Source organism: Oncorhynchus mykiss, chromosome 7 (genome assembly GCF_057628025.1).
Source record: "Oncorhynchus mykiss isolate SJ-2025 chromosome 7, ASM5762802v1, whole genome shotgun sequence".
Classification (NCBI taxonomy): Eukaryota; Metazoa; Chordata; class Actinopteri; order Salmoniformes; family Salmonidae; genus Oncorhynchus; species Oncorhynchus mykiss.
Window position 1 is genome coordinate 59,781,647 of NC_143028.1, and position 10,652 is coordinate 59,792,298.

A 10,652-nucleotide genomic window follows, 5' to 3' on the forward strand; every position below is an offset into this window, starting at 1 on the left:
TGTGCATCCCCGACTCCCAACTTCAAACTGCAGCAAAGCAACCAGAAAAGGTAACTGGGTCTGAATTACTCTGCACTTAAACACATTTACAAAGGTTTTACTATTCATTCAGTTTTTCAAGAGAAAGGTGGGAGCTAAAGTGTAAAGTAAGTCATCCACAATCCCTTGTACCTCGTGGTCGATTATTGTCATGTCGATTATTCCACTTGTGTTTGCTCTCATATACAGTATAGGACAATCCTATGTAATGTTAAGTATGACCAACAGAACACTACTAAATGATTCCACATACCGAATAGAGTCCTGGGAGTAAGCCTTGTGGGAGATCCTGACAGACATTGGCACACACAACTCTGCCAGCTGCTCCAAACACCTCTTGGCTTCCTCTTTGTCACCACAGCTGATGGCCTCACTCAACAACTGGGCTAGCTCCTCCACTGCAGTAGAAAAATTACCTTTTCATCAATGCATAGAACAATGCTAATTTAAACTTGGTCAGAGACCAGATATTGCATGTGCTGATTTTCACATATTACAGTATGTCATATTATGTGTCACTATCATTGCTCTTTGGCCCTTTATTGACCTGCCTATTTAGACATTATCAGGAAATCAGAAATGAGAACCACACAAACATAGGCTATGCCTAACTTTATTATGAATAACCTTTATTCTTACCCTCCTTTTAATCTTAAATTGCTTGTGAACGTCACCTCATGAGAAGACATAGTTTGACCTATTTTATGAAATTACAAGCAAAAGAAAATCATGATACAGAAGAATAACAAAGTGAAAAACAACATTATGCAAAATGGAAACGTTCACTTTGACAGTACCCTTTCACTTTGACAGCACACTAAGGACAATATTTATATTGTATTGTAAACTAAATAACGTGATATTTTAGCCATAAGTATACTTTAGCTATAAAAGTGCAAAGGGGTGCAAAGGGGATTCTCAGCTGATCAGCTTTCAGTTACGTAATATGGCTATCAGACTTCTTCGTACAGTTTCCACAACTGTTGACAATAGAAAACCTTTCCTTTGCCTCAACATTTGAATGTAATTATAGAACTTGAACCTTCTCTTTATGTGTGTAGCTATTATCAAGATCAGAAGCAGTAGCGGTGAGTGGGTAAAATCACTGGTGAAGCCAACCTCTGTCCAGTGAAGTCCACAAAGCATATTGCATGTACTGTACAGTAACAAACAGTTACATGACCTACATCATGGTCAAGCAAGTTAACTTGTGACAGACAACTTGTGACCACTGTGAAACTGATAACAGGGAAGGAAGTCTCCCCACCTAGGGAGGGGAGAAACATTGGACTTGCAGTAGATTATGTAACATGTTGTAGGATGTGATAAGCAATGTATGAAGACTTGTAAACTATATTGTCATTGTCTGAGAGGAGGAGGGACATTTATGATGAAATGAGAGGTATATAAACCAATGTACATGTAACGATGGCCAGAGTTCTCGTAAAAAAAACGTTGCTGACTATTGTAGACTGGCCTCTGTCTGTTTCATTTCAACAAGAACCTTACAAATTCTTGGTAACAGACCGAGTAGTTTAATTGAAGTTCAGTTTATGAACATTGAAAACATAATTCTCTTAACAAATACAGTGACAATTAAAAGATACACCCATTTTAGTCCAATCAACATAAGCTACATATGATGTGGCTGTCCATGATTCTGATTTCTGTGTGCGTGTGCGCATTTGTGCAAGTAGAAAACATGTTGACTCACCCTACTTGTAGAGAAAGGCCAATGCCATCCTCCTCTCTTTGATGTTGATGAAACGGTCTATCACTCTGTCATACTGTAAAATACTTATATGTTTTGTTGTCCTAGGCTACCTGGCTAAAATGCTTGCTCTCTAACCTAACCTCCATGAATGGGCAACTTTAGCTAGTTAACATTAGCCTTCTACATCTAGCTACATATTGCACTTCCATCCTCTCAGGCCAGGGGCACAACAATGTATGAATTAATGGTTGGATCAGAATCGCATTATAGTCATTGGCCAGTATGGGGAATTACGTAAAACCAGAAGTCCAAATCACTATCTCCATCCATAGTTAATTTAGGAAAGGGCCAATTGTAGCTAGATGGCTAGCCAGCCACTGGAGGACAACAACACAACGAGATGCAACAATTCAATTTTTTCAATAAATGAGGTATGATAGGAGTGAGGCCAAATCCAAGCTGGCTTCCTTTGACATCTTTTTTTTGCAACGGCCAGGACCATTCACATTTGTGCTCGCTCAGTTTATCTCAACGCTGATTGGCTCATTTTTGTATATTTTTTTTTTGTCAAGGGAGACCGGATGCTTCCTGGCTTCCGTGGGCTTCGATGCTTAGGGCGGCAGCAATGCCATACTCGTTTGGACCAGACAGCATCAGATAGATGGCTTACACGTAGAGAGACAGAGGGGCGCTGTTTTGCTCGCCGAATGCTTTCTCGTGTGAGACACATTCAGCCTCTTGCGAAATGAAGGCAAATTATGAAACACAGACAGACGAAATATACATTATTTTATTTTAGTATTGGTCCATTTTTGGGGGGGGGAAGCCTTCCCTTTGCATCAATGAATACACGCCACTGATCAGAAGTCTAAATGAAAAGCGAAACGAAACGTAACTATATTCAGGAAATACGTTTTAAAGGAGCCATTTGCACATTCCAATTTATGACAGATCAGTACTGTACATATATAGTGATGGCATACTGCCGTTTAATGACATCAATATCGACCAATACGTATTTTAATAATTTAAATATATTTGTGTATGTGTTTTAACTAACTAACGCAAGTGAGAATGTAGCTGGAAGATGAGCAAGGGGGTGTTATAATTACTAGCTACGTCATTGCATGTTTATCTGGCCCCCATGGCGCCCTCTCGAGGAAAAATCCGGTAAAAGAGGAACTGGCCTTGGAGAGAAGAAGGAAGTGCAGTTACATTGAGGAAGGATCAAAACATCAAAACTGGGTTGCCGTTTTTACAGACAAATTCAGGTGCATAGCGAAGGCGAAAGGCTTCGAGAAGCCTGGGATTTCTCTTCAAATTCTGATACAAAAGCTGGGATGAAGAACTGTCTATCTAATTTCAGTTTATTTAATGGCAGATATTGGAAATTTCACAGTAAAAAGGAAGACATTTTTATCAGACATATAAGTGCCATAAGCCCTCGACAAAGATCTTTACATCATCCGTAAATGAATTTAAAGTTTGTGAAATTGAAATTGAATTTAAAGTTTGTGATTGAAATTGATTACTTTGGTATTGCATTGAGTGAGCGCTAGATACAACAGACTGTTTTGTGCGCGGGAGATGAGGATCTCCACGACCAGTTAGCTCTGTGGTCGGAGGTATTTAAATTCAAGGTAATCATTGTTATTGCACGAAATGTTTCCAGTTGGATACAGTAAGGCCTGAAAAGTTTGTGTGTTCGCTGTTTTTGAACGACACATTTGACCGAGTTTATTTGATGTGGGCCAGTGCATAGTTAATTGTTAGGTTAGTTAAATTCGTTCGACCATTGTTGCATATCTAACTAACGTGTAAGACAGAGGATTGCGAAAAAGACAAGTGTCATTTTGTTTATCAGAATTGGCTACATGACCTCCTGGTGGTGGCAGATTGTAGCCTTTTACGGTCGTCTCTAAGCCTAGGGGCTAGATAGGGAATGAGTATATGCATTTTAAACACTTAATATTTTGCATGATAAAAATAAATAAACTGTCAAGATGAAACTCCTGGAGAATTCTAGTTTTGAAGCCATAAACACCAGACTCACCATTGAAACGGGGGACTGTCAGATAATAGGAAGGTAAGTTATCAACAGGTAGATGGTGCCAATAGCCAATTTGCTATGTAGACCTCCAAATGAACAATATTTGCACAGAATTGGCCAACACTTCAATGCCTCGCTATGAAGATCTAACATAACTGAACTGCTACACAGGAAATAGATTTTCAGCAACCACATAGTTTAAGTGTATGCATGATGTGATGAACCATGTCTTTTCTCAGGATCGAGAGCTACTCTTGCAAGATGGCAGGCGAGGACAAGCAGATGTTCAAGCAGTTCTGTCAGGAGGGACTGCCTCATGTCCTGGAAGCCCTGTCCCCTCCACAGTCCTTAGGAATAAGCCCCAACAAGTAAGACTTCAGTCCACACTACACCACCACCATAGGAACTCAGAGGTCTATTCAGTAATGGGGAAAAATGGTCAGTGTTTTGTAGATAAATGTAGCTAATGCATGTAGAGAACACACTAAAGTAGATGCATAACATAGTGATAGTGAATTGAATATGTTCTAGTCATTAGACTTCTATCTGTATTATGTAATGCCCATGGACTGGTCACATGAAGAATCCTGAAGTTCCTGTCAAGCACAGTTCAAATGACAAGAATGCATTAGTATGAACGAGTTTGGACTGAGCATGTTCATAACACTAACAAGTGTGTGTCTGGTTTTGTGCTGTGGTTGCAGGTTGAGTCAGAGTGGAGACGAGGGGGAAGGGCCTCTCTCTGACAAGTGCAGCAGGAAGACCCTCTTTTACCTGATCGCCACCCTCAACGAATCCTTCCGCCCCGACTATGACTTCAGCCGCACCAAGAGCCACGACTTTAGCAGAGAGCCCAGCGTTAACTGGGTGAGGATCTAATTAACATCTCATACCTACACAACAGTGCCTGTACCTGTACATGTCTCGCATTGCTGTTATGAATTGCTTACACCTGAACCAGCATATTCTGCTGGTTTTGCATCGTGGCTTTCCCTAAATCAAATCAAATCAAATTCAAAATCAAATTTTATTTGTCACATACACATGGTTAGCAGATGTTAATGCGAGTGTAGCGAAATGCTTGTGCTTCTAGTTCCGACAATGCAGTAATAACCAACAAGTAATCTAACTAACAATTCCAAAACTACTGTCTTATACACAGTGTAAGGGGATAAAGAATATGTACATAAGGATATATGAATGAGTGATGGTACAGAGCAGCATAGGCAGGATACAGTAGATGGTATCGAGTACAGTATATACATGAGGTGAGTATGTAAACAGTGGCATAGTTAGTGGCTAGTGATACATGTATTACATAAGGATGCAGTCGATGATATAGAGTACAGTATATACGTATGCACATGAGATGAATAATGTAGGGTAAGTAACATTATATAAGGTAGCATTGTTTAAAGTGGCTAGTGATATATTTACATAATTTCCCATCAATTCCCATTATTAAAGTGGCTGGAGTTGAGTCAGTGTCAGTGTGTTGGCAGCAGCCACTCAATGTTAGTGGTGGCTGTTTAACAGTCTGATGGCCTTGAGATAGAAGCTGTTTTTCAGTCTCTCGGTCCCAGCTTTGATGCACCTGTACTGACCTCACCTTCTGGATGATAGCGGGGTGAACAGGCAGTGGCTCGGGTGGTTGATGTCCTTGATGATCTTTATGGCCTTCCTGTAACATCGGGTGGTGTAGGTGTCCTGGAGGGCAGGTAGTTTGCCCCCGGTGATGCGTTGTGCAGACCTCACTACCCTCTGGAGAGCCTTACGGTTGTGGGCGGAGCAGTTGCCGTACCAGGCGGTGATACAGCCCGCCAGGATGCTCTCGATTGTGCATCTGTAGAAGTTTGTGAGTGCTTTTGGTGACAAACCGAATTTCTTCAGCCTCCTGAGGTTGAAGAGGCGCTGCTGCGCCTTCTTCACGATACTGTCTGTGTGAGTGGACCAATTCAGTTTGTCTGTGATGTGTATGCCGAGGAACTTAAAACTTGCTACCCTCTCCACTACTGTTCCATCGATGTGGATAGGGGGGTGTTCCCTCTGCTGTTTCCTGAAGTCCACAATCATCTCCTTAGTTTTGTTGACGTTGAGTGTGAGGTTATTTTCCTGACACCACACTCCGAGGGCCCTCACCTCCTCCCTGTAGGCCGTCTCGTCGTTGTTGGTAATCAAGCCTACCACTGTTGTGTCGTCCGCAAACTTGATGATTGAGTTGGAGGCGTGCGTGGCCACGCAGTCGTGGGTGAACAGGGAGTACAGGAGAGGGCTCAGAACGCACCCTTGTGGGGCCCCAGTGTTGAGGATCAGCGGGGTGGAGATGTTGTTGCCTACCCTCACCACCTGGCGGCGGCCCTTCAGGAAGTCCAGTACCCAGCTTGATGACGAGTTTGGAGGGTACTATGGTGTTAAATGCTGAGCTGTAGTCGATGAACAGCATTCTCACATAGGTATTCCTCTTGTCCAGATGGGTTAGGGCAGTGTGCAGTGTGGTTGAGATTGCATCGTCTGTGGACCTATATGGGCGGTAAGCAAATTGGAGTGGGTCTAGGGTGTCAGGTAGGGTGGAGGTGATATGGTCCTTGACTAGTCTCTCAAAGGTAGTCGTTTAGCTCAGTTACCTTAGCTTTCTTGGGAACAGGAACAATGGTGGCCCTCTTGAAGCATGTGGGAACAGCAGACTGGTACACAGCAGCATGAGTTGATTGGGCTTGATGTGCCGAGGCAGCTTGTACACAACCCAAAGCATGTCTGGTCTTATATGGAATGAGTCTGTAATCCATTACCTGGAGGACAAAAGGCTACAGAAGGGGACTAACATATTAACTCAAAAATGTAAAGTATAGCACACAGTGCTTGAAACTATATGTCTAGTCATGGACAGTCTTGGCTGAATTCTTACCTGGCTGGATATACACGGAAGTTATGCATTTTGTATGCCATTATTAACATAGTGTGTGACCTCAGGTGTTCAACGCGGTGAACAGTAGTCTGTCGGCGGCGGCCGGGGAGGATTATAGTCTGCTTCAGCCCCAGCTGTGGGAGGCCATCGACGCTGAGATCTGCCTGTCCGAGTGTGACATCTACAGGTGAGCAACGCCACTTTTTATTAACCATAGAGAGGGTATTTTTGGTCCGGAGTTGGCAGAACTATTACTAGAAACTCTGGCACAAGCATCAGCGTGCTAGGTGGAGCCACTACCATATTGCTTACACCCATCCAATCCTTTCAGATATATGACAAGCAATAATCAATTTTCTGTGTTATTTTGTTTTCCCTTGAGGGGAGGCATGAATGCCATTTGTAAACCTGAATGTACAGGCCGTATTGTTTTGGACGTTGCAGCTACAACCCAGACCTGGACTCTGACCCGTACGGAGAGGAGGGCAACATGTGGTCCTTCAACTACTTCTTCTACAACACAAGGCTGAAGAGGATCGTCTTCTTCACGTGCCGCTCGGTCAGGTAAGACTGAAGACTGAAAAACACATCACCACCGTTTTTTCCTCTGTACTGAAAGTGCTCCACCTTGAAAAGTTGACTGCTGACTACACAATGATTTGGGATTGTATTAACAGTTAACATAGGAACAAAATAAACCACTATGTTTTTGAGTGAACTATACCTTTTTAACTTCTAATGTCCATTGGACGTGTCGGTTATCTGGGTATGGTATTCTTTTATCTGAGTGGAAATCATCTGTTTATAATCTGTACATGGTTGGTCATAGACAATCTAACTGCATACTGACAAAATATGTTTACATTTAATTGTACCTTTATTTAACTAGGCATGTCAGTTAAGAACAAATTCCTATTTACAATGATGGCCTACCCCGGCCAAACTCTAACCCGAATGATGCTGGGCCAATTGTGCTCCGCTCTGAGACTCCCATTCACGGCTGGTTGTGATACAGCCTGGAATCAAACCAGGGTCAGTAGTGATGCCTTTAGCACTGAGATGCAGTGCCTTAGACCACCGCTTCACTCGGGAGCAATAAATACTTTGCTCAAAGCTAAATGGATACATGTATAAGTGTCCTAGGCAGTCATTCAAAATAAATTTTTCAGTTTTTGATTTGTTAAAAAAGTTTGAAATATCCAATAAATGTCGTTCCACTTCATGATTGTGTCCCACTTGTTGTTGATTCTTCACAAAAAAATACAGTTTTATATCTTTATGTTTGAAGCCTGAAATGTGGCAAAAGGTCGCAAAGTTCAAGGGGGCCGAATACTTTCGCAAGGCACTGTAATTGCTTGTACATTGAAGTGGTCTATAGTGAGCAACGTTTGCTTTTGTCCTCGTGTGTTAGTTTATTCATGGCCCCACGGGACTCTGGCATTGGCAACGAACTGGACCTGGAGCTGGATGAAGATTATGAGAACATGGATGAAGAGAGGTGAGGAGGACACACAGCCTGGATTCTTCATAGAAAACCCTAAAATATGATAAAGCATGAAACTGTTTTACTTTCTTTTAAGTGTCAAAGTTATTTTGTATGTTGAATTAGTACTGTTCATGGATGCATCATTTGGGTCTGTCTAATCCTTTAATCTAAACCATGTATTTTTTCGATCAGCAGGTATGGTGCCCTGTGTGCCCAGTGAAGTCCCAGTCTCATACAGGACCAGACAGTATACTGGATGTCTGTCTGTACCCACATCACCATTTCTTATACAACTCATCTTAAACTCATCATATTTCGTGTTGGGATTATACTTCTGTTTTTTTTCTGACTTTGTGTGGTGAACCTCTTACTGCGGAAATCAGACTGAGCTTGGAGATCTGTTACTCATGTTCAGATGAGGATTATTCCCATGTATTTGTGTTTAGCATTTTAATTTTCCATCGCTACGTTCTCCTTACCTTGATTATCAGAAGCAAAAGCTTTGTTTGGTGTGTTTGACCTGGTATTCGAGCATGTCCTGGCACTCATTCATTTGCAACTTATTTTACATTCTCTTTGCTGGTTTTGATAATACATTAATTAAGCAAAGTTTTAGATTTGTATTATGTTTTTCAAGCTTTACCATTCCAAAGTGTGAGCTGTTCTCATACCAAATTGGCACTCAAGGTTTAGGTATAGGACCATTCTCTGACTGCATGCTTGAGCGCATGTTTGAACACCAGGGGGCAGACTCAATTTAGGTTTCCTCCACTGTAGCTACATCCATAAAACTGCTGTTTGCAGTTGGCCAACCAATACTGTCACTTCAATCTCAGCTGATGGAAAAGTCATATCACAGCTTGAATCAGTCTGCCTCTTGGTGATGTTCTACCTTCCATACCAATGCTACTCAAGCCTACAATTGTTTATTTGTTTTTATTTAGCGACAAGTGCAGTCTATAGTTTTATGGGTCAAGCCAGCAAATACGATTCTGCTGTATCTGTTCCAAAAGCACTCGAGAATCAAGACTAGATTCTGAATTCCATTGTGTGTTTTAAGGACTTATGTGACTTCTCATATGTAGTACAAACTCTGCTTGTAGAGTATACTGTTTGAATTGACATATCTTGTATTTTAATATAACTTAAAGCCTTTTTTAGGTATTGCTTTAGTTGAAGCATTTTTTGTGTGTGTTTAGTTAGAGCAGTGCCCCCGGTGTGTGGCATTTTTAAATGTAATTTTAGACAGTCTCAAGACATCTAAAGTCTGATTTATAATTTCCACTGCAAAAACTCCCTGTAGAGATCAGTGATGCCTATGGTCCAACTTTCCTGATCAAATGAAGCATGTACTGAATATACAATAATGCATTTGTGACTAATGGGTGGACTGAAGAGCAAGGATACCTATTTAGGCTCAGTAGTGAGTGGTTGGTTAGTCGTCTTTCAATGGTCACAGCTCCTGTATCAGTATTTTGGTTGTCCTATTGACTACCAGCTGGACAGTGTTACTGTATGTGGCATACATCTTGCTCTTGCACCTTTTTTGTATAAGTAAAATGTGAAAGACTCATATCCTTCGTACATTAGGTACAAAATGGTAGAATGATACAGTAGGTATTGTAAAGTTTCATTTAGTCCCTTCTATGTGATGTATATCTATCTGCCTCTAGTGACGTTGAAACCACAAACCTATTCCTGAATTTGATTTCAAATGTCAGCAACATCCTAAGTTATCAGCATATTGACTTTTGACAAACACTTTGTGCAGGTAGACATGTCTACAGTACACATTTTCTTGTTGATTATCTTTGTCGACAGAGCAGCTGTTTTAGACTTTCAACATTGATTTGTGTTCAATGTGGCCCATGTGTGAAAATAAGGTGGTTGTCATGGCAAGGACATGCAAGCTTATTGCCTCCCACTTCCGGATGATATGGGCCAATTAAATACTAAGAAGCGAGATAATATTGTTGCGGAACTCTTGCATCATTGGCACATTTATTTTAGTCTTGTGCTAATGACTGGCAGCTTACACGACCTCATACTTGTGGTTTTATTTCACTAAACTTGTATCCATTTGATTTGTCACCATGTATAATAAAGGTCTTGACTAAAACTGCCTCACTTCCCTGTTTTTATTACACGGATTAAATCATGTAGATGTGTAATTCTTTTGACAAACTTGGGTGAGATTTGTTTTCCTTTCAAAATTGGTGTAATCCAACCAGTACAGGGTTTGGGACTAGCTAGTAGATCAGTACTATAAATTGTGAATAGTAGCAATAATCATATCTTTAATATGAATTGGTCATAACCTCTGTCCTTGTACGCTACTCTTGATAATATTCAGGTCGCCTGTACATCCTAGTATTAATCTGACTGATATTTATCTGACCCTGAAAACAGAAATAGAGATGGGTAATGAACAAGTGAGTTACAATCTCCAACGACAAAG

At 41.1% G+C, this 10,652-nt stretch overlaps 1 protein-coding gene across 6 annotated transcripts; it reads left to right on the forward strand.

Moving 5' to 3' along the window:
- Nucleotides 1-2,336: 2,336 nt before the first annotated feature.
- On the forward strand, nt 2,337-10,313 carry maf1a (MAF1 homolog, negative regulator of RNA polymerase III a). 6 transcript variants are annotated; one of them, XM_090241557.1, is made up of 7 exons: nt 2,337-3,839; nt 4,043-4,171; nt 4,508-4,670; nt 6,774-6,895; nt 7,129-7,272; nt 8,120-8,206; nt 8,387-10,313. In XM_090241557.1, the coding sequence occupies exons 1-7, from the start codon at nt 3,757-3,759 to the stop codon at nt 8,412-8,414; spliced, it is 756 nt and encodes a 251-aa protein (XP_090097683.1). In that variant the 5' UTR covers nt 2,337-3,756; the 3' UTR covers nt 8,415-10,313. The 6 variants fall into 6 exon arrangements, with proteins under 6 accessions (XP_090097683.1, XP_090097684.1, XP_021465873.1 ...); XM_090241558.1 differs by having other exon boundaries at nt 8,390-10,313; XM_021610198.3 differs by having other exon boundaries at nt 7,153-7,272.
- The last annotated feature ends 339 nt before the right edge of the window (nt 10,314-10,652 follow it).

Coding starts and splice junctions, on each gene's coding strand:
- maf1a (XM_090241557.1), top strand. CDS start 3,757: ATGAAACTCCTGGAGAATTCTAGTTTTGAAGCCATAAACACCAGACTC. Junction 4,671..6,773: donor GAGAGCCCAGCGTTAACTGG/GTGAGGATCTAA, acceptor GTGTGACCTCAG/GTGTTCAACGCGGTGAACAG. Junction 6,896..7,128: donor TCCGAGTGTGACATCTACAG/GTGAGCAACGCC, acceptor CTGAATGTACAG/GCCGTATTGTTTTGGACGTT.